This window comes from Zootoca vivipara, chromosome 1 (assembly GCF_963506605.1).
Source record: "Zootoca vivipara chromosome 1, rZooViv1.1, whole genome shotgun sequence".
In the NCBI taxonomy this organism is placed as follows: Eukaryota; Metazoa; Chordata; class Lepidosauria; order Squamata; family Lacertidae; genus Zootoca; species Zootoca vivipara.
Window position 1 is genome coordinate 29,385,716 of NC_083276.1, and position 18,410 is coordinate 29,404,125.

At 44.5% G+C, this 18,410-nt stretch overlaps 1 protein-coding gene across 3 annotated transcripts in view; it reads right to left on the reverse strand.

The window, feature by feature from the left end:
- Positions 1–344: 344 nt before the first annotated feature.
- ESRRB (estrogen related receptor beta) overlaps positions 345–18,410 on the reverse strand; it is a 33,460-nt gene continuing 15,394 nt past the window's right edge. For 2 of the 3 annotated variants that reach the window (XM_035118302.2, XM_060277868.1), the window contains 4 exons: positions 11,110–11,220; positions 9,134–9,295; positions 1,794–2,063; positions 345–589 (listed from right to left, as the gene is read on the reverse strand). In XM_035118302.2, the coding sequence (XP_034974193.1) occupies positions 345–589; positions 1,794–2,063; positions 9,134–9,295; positions 11,110–11,220 (788 nt within the window). Of the gene's footprint in view, positions 590–1,793; positions 2,064–9,133; positions 9,296–11,103; positions 11,221–18,410 lie in introns of all 3 variants that reach the window. The other variant, XM_060277841.1, reaches the window with a different exon arrangement.

Here is an 18,410-nt window from a genome sequence, read left to right on the forward strand (position 1 = left end):
GGTCAAAGAAGATAGGAATCAGCTGCCCTGGATAGTGCAAACAGCATCACTCTTAGGAGCTCCAGACTCCCTTTGGGCTCCCTCTGCAAGTGCAAGAGCTTGTTCTATAATTTTCCAGAAAGAAAGAAAGGAGGGGGGGTGGGGAAGAGTGATGTTGATTAAAAGAGTTTCCTTCTCTGTACACAATAATCTTCAGATGGATGTACAGACTGGCGTGGCTGCCAGATGGATGTTAAATAATTCTTCCGTAATAAATGATTGGAGATAAAAGCCAGCTGCCACCTCTGTTTGGTTAGCTCCATGGCCGCAACCTTGGCTTCCAGTTTCCTTCCTGGGCAAGCCTGTCAGACCTTGGCTTCGAGCATTTCTAGGAAGAGTTTGTGCATGGGGACCTTGCCCTGCAGTTTGATGCTATAGAAGTGCTGCACGGCCTTGGCAGCTGTTTGCCGCAGGAGGGGAAGGGTGAGCAGCAGCTTCCCCGCACGCCGTGGCTCCTCATGACGCTGGCTCAGCTCATAATCCTGGAGAGCTTCATGGAGAAGGTCTTGGAGTTTCTGCACTGCATCCATGTCCTCTATGTGCATTGAATCTGCAGAGTGACAAGGCAAAACAAACAAACCAGCAAAAAAGTGAGAGGGCAAATCTGCCTGTCCTTTAAGAAGTCCAATACAATACAAGCAGCATGCAAGGGCACAAGATTCAATCAAGTTTCAATCAAGTATTATTAGTACAAAAAGAAAACAATAAGAGAACCATGTACAAGTGCTGACACAGAAACCAAAACCAAACGTCAAACAGATAGCATATACAAATAAATACTGAAAGGCAAACCAGTCTTTATGGTCTTTGAGGTTATCAGCTCAAAGACCATAAAGACTGGTTTGCCTTTCAGTATTTATTTGTATATGCTATCTGCTTGTATTGGACTTTTGTAGAAATTGGCAGCATTAGCCCATTATTTCAGTGTCCTTTAAGAAGAGCTGATGCACCCTTCTTACGCATATCACTGTCTTCTGAGGTGTGATGTGAGAGAGGCAGCCTTCTCTGTGGCCTGCACCACCTCCTAGATGGAACTTCCTGCCCTAGAGGTTAACACATATTCTACCAGTATTTGAGAACCTTCCTTTCTCTACAAGCCTTTGGTTCTATTACTGTTTGTGGCTGCAATCTAACTCCACTTACCTGGGAGTAAGTCCCATTGCATTTTCTAGGACTTCTGAGTAGACATGGTTTAGGACTGCACTGCAAGTTATGGGTTCTTGTATTTTCAGTTCGAGATCTTATGGTTCTTTCTAATGCAATTTGCAGTGTCGAGGCATTGGGGGGGTGTTTTTAATGTATCTGTTTGTCACGATGGAATGTTTTTAGATAGGCCTCTCTACAATGTGCACCTGCCTCAAGCCAGGTTCAAGCACTGGCTCTGTATCACAGAGCCTCTTCGTGGCAGTTTTCCAAGATCAAGGTAGCATTGGAGTTAGTAAAAAATGAAGTGAAACAAACCACAATGCTGGTTAAGTATGAAATCGCTATGACCCAGTGATCTGGAAGCTCTCTCGGCAACTGAAAACACTAGAGGAATATAAAAACTAAAGGAGGTGCTCAGAACATCCTTTCTACCTTGACCACCATCAGACTGAACCAAAGGAATCATAAAGGAATGTTATCTCACTCTAGTAGTCAAGAAAGCCCCCATTTGGACCACATGTAAAGCTCATGAACCCAATGTCAGTGAGCCTTTCAGTTGCATGGGCGATGGTGGATAGACTCATGTCCATTCCAGATGGTAACCTTACCTGAATTGGCAAGAGCCAAAGCCTTGAGTGTCACAAACTCTTCCTTCTCCACCTTCAGCTTCTTATACCTGCGCACAAGCTGCAGGATAGCCAGGTAGAGCTCCAGCAGGCCTGTCAAGCGAGAATGTTCCTCATCCATGATGTAATCTTCAGCATAGACCAATTTATCCTCATAGGGTAACGAGCGGTAGACGATACCCAGGATGAGTATCTCCATCCATGCACTCTGCAATAGGCTCATCTGGTCCCCCAGGGAAAGATTAGAGAAGCCTGGCAGGGCAAGAAGAGCAAGTCAACTTACGTACACAAGTAGGAGACACTGTTTTAGCACTGCCTGCTCCAAGCCCTGAAGCTTAGAAATGGAAGCCTCAATATTCCCATGGGGAGCCCTTGGCCATAAACATTTAACCACAGTTCAAGGTGAAAAAATGCTCCTTTGACAAAGTGCTAAAAAGAAGAAGAAGAAGTGAAACTTTCAATCATTTCACTCACAGGTGTGCCACATTTTAAGAGCCAGTTGCATTTGCAGTTCCACATGGTAAGCCACTTCCTATGTAGTTTGGGTGATTTTAACCATTCAATGACACACATGCAAAAGGGATTTTGTAATGGAATACTTTTATTCACACAATCCCATTTGGAATCACCTTCAGCTTGCCACATACATAGCTGCCAAGTTATCCCTTTTTTAAAGGGAAATTCCATTATGCTGAATAGGCTTCCTCGCGAGAAAAGGGAAAACTTGGCAGCTATGCACATACCAAAGCTTTCTATTTGCTTTGGAAGCTGTACACATGATTGAATGAAAAAGTAAAGACTCAGTTGTTTTATTTAAAAGGACTGATCTATGAAATTTAGGTGGAACAGCTGCCTAATAAACCATGTATACTATAAACAAATAAATGCTCTCCTATTGCAGAGCTGTGGATGTGTTTCTTTTCGCCCTTGCTGCCATAGAATAGCATTAAATACTGCCCCGTGCCTGGCTATTAATGTTAGGCTTGCTTATACTTCACACCGACAAGCTTTGTAGCATTTAATCACAAAAGTCCATTCACAATCCATTAAGTCCATTCAGGCTGCGAACAGAAGGACCCCCTCCATGAGTGCAACCCCCTTCCAAAAACAGAAGCTCATTCCCTTTACAGAAAAAAGTTAGGAGCCAAGTCAAGTTTTTCTTAACAATGGAACTCAGTCCAGTTTTAGAACATTGCCTCCACCAACCACAGGATCATTAATGTTACCTTAGGACCCACAGGAACGAACAGCACCTACTCTGTCATGAACAGCAATTTGAGTACCAGCCAGACCAGACACTGAAAAGCCATGAATGAGAACTGAACAAATTAGAATTAGTAGCATTGAGATCCTCGCAACAGAGGAGTGCTGTGCTTGAAAACTACATGGTAAGATCATGTGTGTTGCCAATAATTTTTCTAGGTGGTGGCAGTGGTGATGCAAAGTACATACTAAATGGGGGCCTGGCTAGTTTCTCACAAAATTAAAAAGAACAGTTCCAGTGCATTTTGCCTTAGAACTCAGATGCCACAAGTGCTAGAAATGTACTCTCACTTCCTTTTTTCTTCTTACATGAAAACTGGGGATCTGGAGATTATGGTTCATCCGGAGGCAGTGGCACCTAGCCTGCCCACTTGCTCTCAAAACTGGAAAAGTCATGAGGAATCTGGGAGAGGAACAACATACAGTCCACACTGGAAAAATGAAATCAGGCATTACAGCTAGGGTTGCCAGACTCAATAGAGGACAGGACTTCTGTGCCTTTAATTGCCCTGCTCTCTTTTGAGTCTGGAAACCTTAAAGAGAAACCAGCAGACCCTTTGTTTAATTTTCAAGCAAAGGGTCTGCTGGTTTCTCTTTAAGGTTTCCAGACTCAAAAGAGAGCAGGGCAATTAAAGGCACAGAAGTTCTGTCCTCTATTGAGTCTGGCAACCCTAATTACAGCCAGTGTGGGAAAGGAGGCAAGGATAGGCTTTGTTCCTGTGTGAAACACAAGTGTAAGAAAAGGCCACTTCCAATATCACAAATGTCTTAATGTGCCAAGGACAACTGTCTGTCTACAAGTGATCCAGACATGAGTAAAACACTGGGAGTAGTTTGGCATATGGCTATCTAACTCACAAACAGACATAGGCATAAATTTCCCTCTGTTGCAACTTTACTCACAAGGGTGTCAAGGGCACCTCACTTTTGCATGATGAGATTTTCCATTTTCCCTCTTGAGATGCTCTTTCAAAATTACCAGACTCACACAAGAGTCCTGAAGAAATGGGGGAAACTGTTCTTGGTGAGGGCGGGAGAGGATGAGAGTAGAAACAACTGAAGTTCTTCTCAGTATTTCCTGACTCTTCCTAGTCTGTCACAACACATACAAATCCTACATATAAAGAAAGCATGGTGACTCAACCTAGTCCCACGTCTGCCTGCTCCTTCAATAAAGAGTGATTCATTTTCACACCTTGGTTACAACCAGGAATGGGGGAGAAATTCATTTTGTCCATTTTGCTTAATGTGAACCTAGATAACACCATACTTTCCAAACCAATATGCAAATCGAAATGCAGTTATCCTTATAACTTACTCTTCAACAAATTTTGTGGTGCAGTTCTCACAAAACATATATTAGGGAAAACTAAGCACAAAACGGTGCATGTGAGCAAAAATAACACACAACAATGCCTTATATTAGGCTCTTGCAAAAAATGCACACACTGCTTGCAAAACCTGATATATTAGGATAAGTGTACCCTAAAATGTGTTTGAGTTTTTAAGGGTTTGCAAAGTGATGCAAACCGAATTTGAGATTGGAAAATTTAGAAAATGACATTGACAGATTCATCTGTTCCCAGTAACAAACAGGGAGTTACCTAACATTTCTTGCCAAGTGTTGTAAGAGATCATTCTCCTTCCCTTTTCTTCTTTTTGTGCAACTGCTTCACTGCTGCCTCACAGTTCCTCCTAAGCTCATTAACCTTTGACTCACAGATGCTCCAGTCCCTCTAGCTGTGATTTACGCTCAGCAGGATGCCTTTATTCCCAGAGTCCTTTGCTCTGGTACTCGTTCGCCTGCATCTGGGCCAAGGGAGCCAGTCACTGCAAGGATCATTTGATTTCTCTTGTTATCAACTTGGCAATTAACAAAAGAGCTGGTGATTGCTGTATTGACTGGTCGGGAGTTCCATTTTTCTGTCTCGGCTATCTCAGCCCAAGGAAGTGAGGGCAGAGGGATGGGTTAGTGGTATTTATTTATCACTACACCATGTTTTGTGTTTGTGTTGCCAGAGGAGGTAAGGGGTGATAATGGCACGGCAGTCCTTGGACATCCAATTTCCCTTATCAGGCCACTGAATAGAAAAGAGGCCGCAGGCCACATTAATTAACAGATACCAATCAGCTGTCACGTGTTGTGTGTGCGTGTGTGAGGCCTGATGGGTAGGAGGGAGAGATCGATAAAGCACTGGGGAGGAGTACCAGAAGAAATAAGAGGACAGCTGAAGAGGAGGCTGGGACATCAGGGACATGAGCTGCAAATCCAACCCTTCTTGGCAAGTCTGAAGATGGAAAGGAGCTAGGCTAGACAACTAGTTTGCAGTGCATTGCTGACCACAAACCAGTGCTTTGCCCTGTATATGTCTGAATAACAACAAGCTGCCCTTTTAGCAAGGGAGCTGTGCTCTTCTGTTGCTAATCCACATTTATGTAGCAAGAAAACTATGCTCACAAGTTCCGCTGGAGACCTGTAACTATTAATCGCACCGACTTATTACGGTCAGTTCATTTATGCTTGACGATGTCCTAATGGAAGAAGGAGCTTCCATTCCATAACCGAGAATCATCAAAATGAAATAATAATCCAGCCAGTTTAGCAGTTACAGAAAAAGTTCAATCTTCTTTGAGCCAGACAAGCACACATAATTTGAAACAGTGTGAGAACATGAGAACCACACAGAACATGCAGTGCATGCAATATCTGATCTGGTATCTCAGGGCCTCTTCACTCATTACACTAGGGATTTTAAGTGTATGCCTAAAGTGTGCAGCGTGAATGCGACAAACACACACTTGAAAATGTGTTGCACACAGGTACACGCAACAGAGAACACACACTTCTATAATGGGCAAAGAACACCCTGCCACTCCAAGTTCACATCCTGAGCATTGTGCTCAACACTGTAGCTGCGACTCTGGGACAAAGCAAGAGCACTTTCTCACCAACTCTGTCCAGAGAGGATGGTGAAATCCCCTTTGTCAGATTCAGACCTGATAGCTGTCATCCATGCTGCATCTCCTTGATATCCAACTGGCCAATGCAAGGTGTTCTATAGGGGGCTGGCATCAAAGTATTCTCTTTTACAACAGAGGGAATTAAACAGTGGGATGCCTAACGCATCTGAGCAGAGAGCAGATCACATGCTGTGCAAGAAAATGCCATGCCTGCTGCGGATACCAGACTTTGAGCAAACAATGAAAGCACGACAGTGCTGAGATCAACGTCCCCCAATCTGATGTCCTGGAGATGTTTTGGACCACAATGCCCATCAGACCCACGTGTTGACTGAGGCTCGTTCACAGCTCTTTCCCTCAGCATCGCCAACAGGGTGGATTCTTTCATAGACCACAAAGAGGGCTATGAATTCATGGGGTTTCAATTCTGGCTCAGCACTATTTGAGACCAGAGATTTCAAGTTAGTAATAAATTATCTGGAATCAAGATAAACCTAAGTCTGTGGTTGTCACCAGTTATTCAAGATGGTTTAAACCACAACAAACTATAAGAATGCCAACAGAATAACTGTACCACTCAGGTTCCTCCTCATCCATGTATTAGGAAATTGTTGCATGCCCCACATTGCTCCAAATAAAGCACATTACTTCATCCTTTCTTACAGAGAAGCATGCATAAGCTCCTCTTGGCAGTATCCCAACTGAACTTCACAGATTCCCTCTGAAACCTGTAGTATTTGTACCCATGGGTGTAGAAACCTATTCTTTTTTAGACATTTGGCAGCAGGAGCAACCAGAATCTTTAGGGGGGAGAGAGAGACTAGAGAGAGAGAGAGAGAAGAGAGAGAGAGAAAACACATAATTTGTGGCAAGTGGAGTTCATAATCTGTTAATTTATTATCATCTCTGTCATCCTGGAGGGCCATTAGCAGCTGTAATAAAGAGAGATGTAATTATAGGATCTGAGGCCACTCTAGACACAGCTGCTGTCACTCCACTAGCCATATTTCATCCTGCGCAAAGCTCTCGTCTTCCCAGCAAGAGCAGCAGCAAAACAGACACCCAAAGAGCCCCTGTCATCACCCCTCAAGAGAAGTCTCCTCTTCCTGCAGGGAGGCACAGTGATGGGGAACCAAGGTATAGGTGATTAATGCAGGGGCTGGGTGTGAAGCATGAAGAAGGGGAGTCCTGTCCAGAGGGGAAGACAGCCTTGGTAGGGAGGTAATAATATTTGCTGAACACTATTAAAATGTATCCCCCCCCCTCAATTGCTGAAGAGTGGCTTCAAGCTTAATTGGACATATGTGCTGACACCACTGAGAGGGTCCTTGCACAGTTGTTTGTCTGAGGCAAGTTTAGGAATTAATGCAAACCTGAAAGTTGTGCACATGTACACACATACTCACAGCTTTCAGAGATTTCATTGGACGAAATCAACATATTGCCTTAATATTCAGAAACTTAGGACCTAACTATATTATTGGAAATCAGCCCTGAGTGCTCACTGGAAGGACAGATCATGAAGCATAGGCTCCAATAATTTGGCCACCTCATGAGAAGAGAAGACTCCCTGGAAAAGACCCTGATGTTGGGAAAGATTGAGGGCACTAGGAGAAGGGGACGGCAGAGGACGAGATGGTTGGACAGTGTTCTCGAAGCTACGAACATGAGTTTGACCAAACTGCGGGAGGCAGTGGAAGACAGGAGTGCCTGGCGTGCTATGGTCCATGGGGTCACGAAGAGTCGGACACGACTAAACGACTAAACAACAACAACATATTGTTACCCTCAGATCATTCTTCCTTTTCTATCATGCTGTCAACTCACTCTGGACCTGTCCATACTGAGTATCATTTAGCTATTAATTCACACAGCCACACCCCATTTGAATTAGCTTTGGGTTTGTCTGTGAGGAGCAACTTTGTGGACTTTTCCATTGCAAAATTTCCAAACAATGGGAAAGGATTTCACAAAATGGTACATTGGCACACTGCTTTGAGAAGTAATGGGACAGGATGTGATCAAGTGCTCTTTAGTGAAAAACAACCACAATTTGCACTGTAATCAGGCAAGTAACAAAAGTACTACCGGGGGGGGGGGGGGATGCTCTGTCTACATCTTTCTAGACAGACGGACATAAAGGAAAGTGTGATTACATCTAACCTGCTTGGAAAATGTGTATCTCCACAACAGCAGCTCTACCTGGTCAACAACTGTTTGGATTGTGCACTAAAAATGGGAAGTACATTGACCTCACAAATGTTCTTGCAGGAAGGGGCCTCATCAATATGGAGATGGTGGCCCTGAGTATTAATAAATTGTCGTCTGGTGTAGTTTGTTATTATCCTTCCTGTTAATTCTTCCCAGCTGCTGGGTTAGTGGAGCAATCCAGACAGAGTTTCCTTAATCAGCAGCATTACACTGTTTGTGCTGAATCAGGCCCTGGCAGATTGTGCAGCCAGTGAGTGGGGTAATCCCTGTTATGACAGGCCTCCTTCAAGAAGGGCACCATTGGGATTAAGATTTGCTGAGAAGCAGTATCCAAAGACTGACCTCCTTTCCCAAGCACCCATCAGCTGGAGTTTTCTCAGTTCAAAGCTAAAGCTATAAGATAATCGCAAGCATCTAAGGATACATTAATTTATACCAATAAATCAATAACTGCATTGGAATTCAGATTGAAAGCAAGGAGTCTGTTGTAAACTAGGAGTCCTCTTATAACCTCTATTTTCTATTGAACTCAGGTTCTCCTTGAGGCTGCTTCGCATGGTTAAAAGAGCAGCAAAAAAGCTGGTGTGTGTGTGTGGGAGTGAACTATTCCCACTTCAGTTTGTTGCTTCTTGTAATGTGCAACGAGAGAGGTGGATCCCTCCAAGGCTGCTCACGGGTTAAAGATTCCCATTGCATTTTTATTCGATTTGCAAAATGTGGGGACTGAAGCTGCGAAATCTTGGGGGGGGGGGTTTTACACACAGAATTTCGGAGCTCCTCATCAAGCAATGGCAGCTTCCCTGTTGAAAATAATAAACTAGTGCCCATGACGGTAAGTCACCGCAACCATTTATTTTTATTTTTGCTACCCACCCTTAGCTTCTTACCTGGGATGTGCTTTGCCCAGCCAATGATCACAACCAGCTCTCTGTCTGCCAAATCACAGAGCGTGGTCAGAGCTTTTATGTCGCTCTCCGGCATGGTAGGGTCAGGCATAGCATAAATCTTTTCCGGCTCTGCCACCAACAGGTGGGAGACGATCTTGGTCACTGCAAATTCCAAAGCAGAAATCAGTATGTGCTTCTGACAAACCTACACAAGTAGCTTAAAACTCCGCTATCTGAAATAAAGGTGAGATTATTTTTGCTTGGGAATGCCAGGTATGTAGGAAGCTGGCTCCTGCCTGATCATACTGTTTGTTCCTCTATCCCAGTATTGCCTTCTTGGAGTTGTGAACAGCTCTCCAGAGACCGTGGCAGAGGTCTTTCTCATCACATGCTACCTGCTCCTTTTTAAACTGGAGGCCCCAAGGATTGAACCTGCAACCTTTTGCATGCAAGACATGTGTTCTACCACTGAGCTACGATCAGTCCCTGATCCTATCATAGATACTTACATGTGTTAATTACTGATATACCTAAGCATCCTTTGCCAAGATAGAAGTTTCCATTCTGAACACTCCACATATTTCAACTGATAATCGTTTTACCATGTATTCTGGCTAATTAATACTGATAGGAAGCGCACATATGGACATTCTGGCTGGAATAAATGGGGAATCTTCTGACATGGGGGGAAATGCAGGGAAAACGGCTTAAGGAAACACCCCTGTGGAAATTAAAATAAACTATGGGCTATTTCTCATGTCAGCTTTAAATATTTTCCCAACTTTCTATTGTAAAATACTGATTTTTGGAAAGTGAAGTGGCTCTTAGTGTGTTTGAGCCCACTGGTACATTAATGGAGGGGACCTCATCCTGTTCTGACCACTCTCTAGAACAGGGGCCAGCAACCTTTTTCAGCCATGGGCTTAGACCAGACTATATTTTGAAGGGGGGAAATGAACAAATTCCTATACCCCATAAATAACCCAGAGATGCATTTTAAATAAAAGCACACATTTTACTCATGTAAAAACACCAGGCAGGCCCCACAAATAACCCAGAGATGCATTTTAAATAAAAGCACACATTCTACACATGTAAAAATATGCTGATTCCCGGACTGTCCACAGGCCAGATTGAGAAGGCAATTGGGCCGAATCCGGCCCCCGGGCCTTAGGTTGCCTATCCCTGATCTAGAACATAAAGCTGATCACTGGTGCTGCAGGACCAGCACAGATAGTGCAGTCTGTGTGGCTTGGCTGAACTCTGACAGAAGGTACTCTTGGTGGGAAGGGTGATATATCTTTTCCAGGGAGAGTTTCTCCACCTCAAACCAAAGTGCTAGTAGCTGGGCAGACAACAGAATAAGATCAATGAGCAATGAAGCAAGACCTTCCAGAGAACTAAGAGCTTTTACTATTTGGCTTAGGTGTGCCCCAAAGATACCTTACACTTAGGTGTGTCTTAAGTGTAAGGTATCAAAGCAAAAAGCACAGGTATCATACAGGTATAGGCACCAAGGAATCCGAGAGGCTAAATCTCCCCCACTGAGTGCAGACTCAGTGGCAAGCTCAGGATTTCCTCTGCATAATGTGTGAAATGCACCAGGAATAGATTCAGGCTGCAGCATAGAGATCTACGATGAATAGGTTGTTAGGCAGCTAGCAGGGTCATGCAAAGCTGGAGGACCACCATGCTGAGATGGGTAGACCACCATCTTCACCTGCAAGCTGATCTCTTGTAAATTTAGGGAAAGGCCAGGTGCTCCCTTAAACCATGGATCTGAACAATTGCCCTTGGCTTCAGTTTCAGAAAAGTCTCAGAGGACACTAACTCATGTGGCTCCCTAATTAAGACAGCTGAGAACTGGTTTCCTATGGGGAACACTCAGGGACAGCAGCACAATCCCACAGCACTATGTTAGGGGGAAGGAAACGGAGAGCTTGCCCCAGGCAACAGAGTGTGATACCGGCACTTACATGGCTTTTTGGCTGGAGGAGGAATCTGTAAGCTCAAATAAGTGCTGCTCTCGGAATCCAATCTCCTTTTGTACTTTTGACGGCCACCACGAACTCGATCCAGACGGACCCCTGTAGGCAAAAAAGGAAGGAAATCTTAAGGGTGTTTTATTTTTGGTGGAATCAGATATGTTTCTTTATTCTTTACAGGTATATTTGTATGCACATGCATTCCTATTGATTCCTATGCACGTGGGCTGTACAGTGGTACCTCGCAAGACGAATGCCCTGCAAGACGGATTTTTTCGCAAGACGAATACGTCTTGCAATCTGATGGTGACTCGCAAGACGAATTCATTTTGCAAAAAAATTGACTTGCGAATTGCGGTTTCCCATAGGAATGCATTGAAATTTAATTAATGCGTTCCTATGGGCAAAAAAAGAAATTTCAATGCATTTCTATGGGAAACCACGATTCGCAAGACGATTTTTTTGCAAAACGAATTGACTCGCGGAACGAATTAAATTCATCTTGCAAGGCACCACTGTAGTTCTAACTACACATCCTAGGGAGTAAGCCCCACTGAGCCCAATGGAATTTACTTCTGAGTAGGCGTGTTTAGGATTTTGCTGCCAATGAAGAGAAAAACTGATGAGATAAATTGACTGATGGAACAATCCCTCCATCTTCCACACTGGAAGTGGTGCAGATAGGATAGAACTTGAGATTTCTGTTCACCCAGTTATGTCTGGCTGTGCCAGTGGGGGGGGGGGAGAGGGCTCCCATCAACACAGAGCTCCTAAGTGCACCCACCTAAACCACAGGTGGTCAGATGATGTTGAAAACATGATCGCAGATAACCACCCAATAACATCACGTATGCATATCATGATGGGTGCTTAATAAAGAGGATGTCTGCATGGACCCTTAGAATGAAACTTTTCATTTACTCAGTTTCTGCATTCACACCAGGAATGGGTGGATCTGTCAATTTTGGTTTGTCTCCTTTTTCAGTTTCCTGTTCTTAAGTTCAGTTCTCCACATTTCCACCTCAGTTTCCAGGGTTTTTTAATAAAAAACAAAAACAAAAAATCCTCATGAAAATTCATCAGCATTCTAACACAAGTTTCTCCTAATTCACATATTTCTGTATGCAATTTTACCTAATGTACACATTCTTACAAATTACTTTTGCATTTTTGTATGCTGTCTTCACTAAAAAGATGCATTTATAGACACCCTTTATCCTGCTATGTGCATTTTTATGCAATTACTTGGCTGGGGAACGGTGTTGAAAATTCAGGGAAGTATGGATTTTGAAGGATGGCTGTGTTTCGGTTTGTGTATTGTTTCGGTAAGTACAAATTAGGTAGGCTTGCTTTAACAAAATCTAATTTCTCCCTCATCTGTAGCCACCAGCAATTGGCCTGATATGAGTCTGTCGGCTGCGCCAACCTGGAAATGGCATGTGGGGGCAGGAGGAGAAGTTATTTTCCAGTACAACCAGTGGGACTCCAGACATAGCAGTTGCTCCACTACTCTGTTAAATCCTGCTGCCGCCCACCAGGAATTTGGATTGCTCCGTGAAATATCTTTCTTAAAATATACACAGATATGCTTTCTCCCCCACCCAATTGATGAAAAAAGGGACAAAAACAAACAATGCGCTTTTAAACATCAGAGCTTCTTCCCTTTTCACCCTCCCATTAGCATCTCAACCCTGTGAGGTAGAACTGTTTCTATAGTGTTTGTTAAATAAAATCCAAGCAAACAGAATGACAGGCAAAAACCCAGTTCCCAGGAAACCAACTTGACTAGCATTGATAACCCAACACTACACAGGCAACCTGTCTTCATTAGTAGCTTTGGAATAACTGCACTCTCCAAGAATATTCTCCCAAATTGTGCATTTAAGATCTCGGCCATGATCAAATGAGCTAATGGGTTACAGCAAAGTGTTGTTGTTGTTTTTATGCATATGAACACCACTTATCTGCAACTTTACCAGCAGCACAATGAATTGGATGCTCATTTGGAGACTAGTCTAAACTGTTTTGTCCCTTCATGGCCACTGGTCCTGTCACCTCCTGGCAAATCGAAGGGGAAGAAATTGAGGCAGTGAGAGATTTTACTTTCTTGGGCTCCTTGATCACTGCAGATGGTGACAGCAGTCACGAAATTAAAAGACGCCTGCTTCTTGGGAGAAAAGCAATGACAAACCTAGACAGCATCTTAAAAAGCAGAGACATCACCTTGCCGACAAAGGTCTGTATAGTTAAAGCTATGGATTTCCCAGTAGTGATGTATGGAAGTGAGAGCTGGACCATAAAGAAGGCTGATCGCCGAAGAATTGATGCTTTTGAATTGTGGTGCTGGAGGAGACTCTTGAGAGTCCCATGGACTGCAAGAAGATCAAACCTATCCATTCTTAAGGAAATCAGCCCTGAGTGCTCACTGGAAGGACAGATCCTGAAGCTGAGGCTCCAATACTTTGGCCACCTCATGAGAAGAGAAGACTCCCTGGAAAAGACCCTGATGTTGGGAAAGATTGAGGGCACTAGGAGAAGGGGACGACAGAGGATGAGATGATTGGACAGTGTTCTCGAAGCTACCAACATGAGTTTGACCAAACTGCGGGAGGCAGTACAAGACAGGAGTGCCTGGCGTGTTATGGTCCATGGGGTCACGAAGAGTTGGACACGACTAAACGACTAAACAACAACAACAAAACTGTTTTGAGGTGTTTGTGCTTGCACTCTAGTGGTATATAAAATTTGGGAAATAATTGAATAAATTCATTGTAAAAACCTGTAGGGCTCTCACAGCCTGGTGAGGGTCAAAGAAGTGCGCAGACATTCACTCTCATTCATTCATGTTATTTATTCCCTAACATTTTTATGCTGTTTGATTATAAAAGAAAACCTCACAGTGGTTTACAAATATGTGGGTAGGGATTAAAGTGGGACTGCCACGTGTTTGCCATTGGTGTGAAAGGGGCCTTATGCACTTTGCACCCTTTTGCACTAATATTGAGCCTTCAGTGCTAGAGGCATGGCCAGCTGATGCTCTGGCATTTGGGGGGCGGGGCGGGGCGGGGCGCATGACCTGTATGCTTGGACCTGCTTCTCCCCACATCTTCACTGGATGAGTGAGGTGGGAATGGCTGGTGTACGCTGGCGTACACTGGAACGCCAGTCAAACTAATTTCCACTGCAAGTCCCAAGTGTGCAGTAACAGGGCATTTAGATATAGCAAAAGGGAAAGGGTGAGGAGCTAGTGGAGGGAGTTCTGCTATTTTTACCCAGCAGAATCATGCACATATAAGCATGTTGTCCTCGGTGCTTGGCTAGGAAGGTGGCTGCACAGGTTGCAAAGGTATTAGGCACCCTCAATCAGATTAGAGAAACACAAAAGGACTTAAGTGCATTAAAAGAGATAAGCAAGAGAGAGGGAGAGAGGGAGATGCAAGGAGATTTACCCTCCATCCCTCTTTTCCTTGCTGAGTAGATATGTCTATTCATCCAAGGACATTAGCTCGTTAATTTCAAAGGAGAGACTCTGTTCTCCCCCTGTCCCTCCATCCTGTTTGACACTCCTTCAGGCAAGCACTTTAAATAAGGTCACAGTTGTTGTTTCATCCAAACAGTCATCATCATGGCTAGCGTTAAAGAGACAGTGTGTGCAGACTAAACCCTCCCGCTCAGCTGTTGCTGTTTCTATGCAGAGGAATCACTAGGTGATCTAGCAGCAAACCTCATATTATTATTATTATTATTATTATTATTATTATTATTATTATTATTATTATTATTATATACCCTACCCATCTGGCTGGGTTCCCCCAGCCACTCTGGGTGGCTTACATAAAATTGTAAAACATTTATATGCTATACCTACATTTATATGCTATACCTACTCTCACTTCCTGACAGTAAGAGCTGTTCAACAGTGGAATTTGCTGCCAAGGAGTGTGGTGGAGTCTCCTTCTTTGGAGGTCTTTAAGCGGAGGTTTGACAGCCATCTGTCAGGAATGCTTTGATGGTGTTTCCTGCTTGGCAGGGGGTTGGACTGGATGGCCCTTGTGGTCTCTTCCAACTCTATGATTCTATGATACAGTGTAAAAGACACTGACGTGAGATCCCTGCCCCAAAGAGCTTACAATCTCTGCAGAAATGAAAGGCAATGCAATCCAGCAGCTAGTAGGTAATGTTTGGCAGGGCCCTGAGTTGTTTCATAAGTTGCTGTCAGAATAGTGAAAAGAAGAAACCTCTTTTGCTAATGCATCTGAGAAAGGAATGAGAGAGAAACACGGGCCATGCTGGTTTTCTAGAAATGAGCTCTGTGGTCTGCCCTCACCAGTGAATGCAGGGCAGCTGCTCCTCTCCCCTGCTGTGTCCAGTGTGGCAATTTCTGAGGAGAAATGCCTCCCTGGAAGGCAGGGAAAGGGTCAGCCAAGGCCACAAGCCTCTAAAGGTGTTGTGAAGCAGCTTGTTTTCCTTTGCTACCAGCCACTGGAGTGGTGCCACTGAACTCCTATCTTTGGGCTCCTCTGCCCTAGGCGTTTTGGCGGGAACCAGGCTGCAGTGCCATCCTTACCCCCAGCTAAAGGAACCCAAAAGGTCCACACACACTTTTTTCTATAAAAAATGTGGTGTTTGTGTAGGAGATGAGAAAGGAACTGAAGGCAGGGGAGCTAAAGGTGGAAAAAAAATGTTTTAAAAAGTTCTAACTTGGTCAGACTGCAGGAGCCTGACCTATCGACTCACAAGCAGAGCAAGAGGTTCTATGCTTTGCCTGTTTGGTCCTGTAGGAGGCGCCATCCCAAGGGTGGGCAATAACACCTAACCTCATGTAAACAGGGTGATCAATAGGATGCACCGTGCTATCCTGTATAGCTTGGAAGCCGGGGACACACTGAATAAGGACATCTGCAACCTGCAAAAATGAATGGGTGCAAATGGCTTAATTTTTCCAAGCCTCGGGGCCCTATCTGCCCCTTCAGAACCCCGTTGCCCCAAGCTGAAAGACAAGTGCATTCAATGCTTCCATGAAAATGCAGGAGAGGCTGCACTCACAAGGCAGGCGAAGAAAGCCCAGTTAGTGGGATTTGCATCCGTAAAGAGGAAATGGTAGGGGTGGGGGTGAAGAAAACAAAGAAAAAAATCAGTTCTGAGGCTTGAACAGAAACAGGAATGGAAGTAGGATGGATATGCTGAGATTTGCAAGATACATGAGGATATCAATCACAAATTAAGTTACAGTAATTATTCTGCATTTCACGCCGGCTACTTGAGTCTGAGGTTTGACAGCAGTGCAGTGACAGCACTAAATGAAAGTGCCCTATAGAAGACAGACAAAGACGGCGAGGGAAAACACAGCTCATGTGAGTCATACTGTCCAAATCAGTCTAGTTAAAGTTTCTTAACAACACAGAGTCGGGTCACCTGCAGCTGCAGAAGGGTCGCTGCTATCTGAGATGGGGAGTTGTGAATGGAAGTTAAAAGGGTCTGTAGTGCGGCTTGGTTGCTTCACTAGACTGAGAAGCAATCTGCTCATTGCACCATGAAGCCGTTCTAGTTCTGTTTTAGGACTGCTTATTTGGGGGAGTGGAGTTACCTAACATACCAAGTTGTCTTAAAGGTAAAGGTAAAGGGACCCCTGACCATTAGGTCCAGTCGCACACGAGACTGGGGTTGCAGCGCTCATCTCGCTTTACTGGCCAAGGGAGCCAGTGTACAGCTTCCGGGTCATGTGGCCAGCATGACTAAGCCGCTTCTGGCGAACCAGAGCAGCGCACAGAAATGCTTTTTACCTTCCCACCGGAGCAGTACCTATTTATCTACTTGCACCTCGTGCTTTCAAACTGCTAGGTTGGCAGGAGCTGGGACCGAGCAACGGGAGCTCACCCCGTCGTGGGGATTCGAACCGCCAACCTTCTGATCGCCAAGCCCTAGGCTCTGTGGTTTAACCCACAACACCACCCGCATCCCACCAAGTTGTCTTCCACTGTTCCAATTCACTTACTTGCCGATTTAAAACAAAACAAAAACCCAACTACTCAGCGGTCGTTCCTGTGAAACACTACATGGGCATGCATTTAAAAGGAATAAATACAGGCAGAGAATGAAATGCTAGACTTTCCTCTGGGGAAGAGGACAGCAGCGTGTGCGACTCTGTGTCTGTGTTGTGTGAAGCAATAGTGAGCACAGAGCTGAGGCAAAATTTCTCATAAGAACTTTTTCAGGAAAAAAAATTCTCAACATTTTCTTTTCCAGGCTCTTTCCCAAAGAGGGCCATATTGCTGAATATTCTCCACCATTTATGTGCTAGGTTACCATCTCCCTGCAACCGCGTGACTGAACAACACTAGGTTTGGGACGTTGTGCGGGATGCAAAATGGCTGCTGGACTTTCAGCAGTTTTGAACTGCGGGAGACATTTTTGTAGGGCAAATATGTATTCCCCCCCCCCCCATGTATCGTTACCCAAAGAATGGCTTTTGAAGGCAGGTGAATGTAATGTAATACAGGTTCCCAACCTGCTTGCTGACCCTATTTGGGAAAAGCTGCTAAGAATTTCCCTTCTCCTTGTAGTGTTTTCACTTTTTGCTTTCTTCCTATTAACTCTCTTTTCTGGGGAAAAAAAAAGACTTTTGATGCACTTCACGGGGGGGGGGGGATCATGGTGGCTTCAGATTCAGCCTTACCTCCTGCCTTGAATAAAGCTGTCAGTTTTCTAATCATCCTGTTGGTGCCACTCATGTTCCAGAAGTCCTTCGAACGGAGCTGTGCCAGTACCAGCCCTTTGCAGTATGAGAGCCATTTCTACTGATCTGTTTGCTCTCCCTGCATTTCTCCAGCGCAGCCCTGCCAAGAGACATCTGTCCAACAAGTTTGAGATCAGATGTCCCCTCACTGACTTGATAACATCAGGCTTGGGAGGCCTTTTTCTTAATGGAAGGCAAATAATTCCAGCTTCACACACACCCCCGCCCCCCCCTCCCTACATGCTGGATGTAGGCCCAGTCTCTCGGAAGTAAAAATAGCCGAGTGTGCAGAGGAGGTAGCACAAGCAATCAAGTTTCGTTTCTTTTTTTCTTACCCGGAGACTAAAAATACCTCTAAAAGCTTCATGAAGCAAAGCCCTAGACAGTGGGAAATGCAGCCTATTTGCTGTCATATTGAATTTGCAGGCTGTGCATCCTTTTCAGTTGAGTCCCTATGGCAGGGTAGGTCTCCTGACTTACCATTCTGTATTTGATCCTTGGGGCGCCACGTACCTGTACGTCTGTCTGTCTGCATTTCTGCATGTGTGCCTTTGTG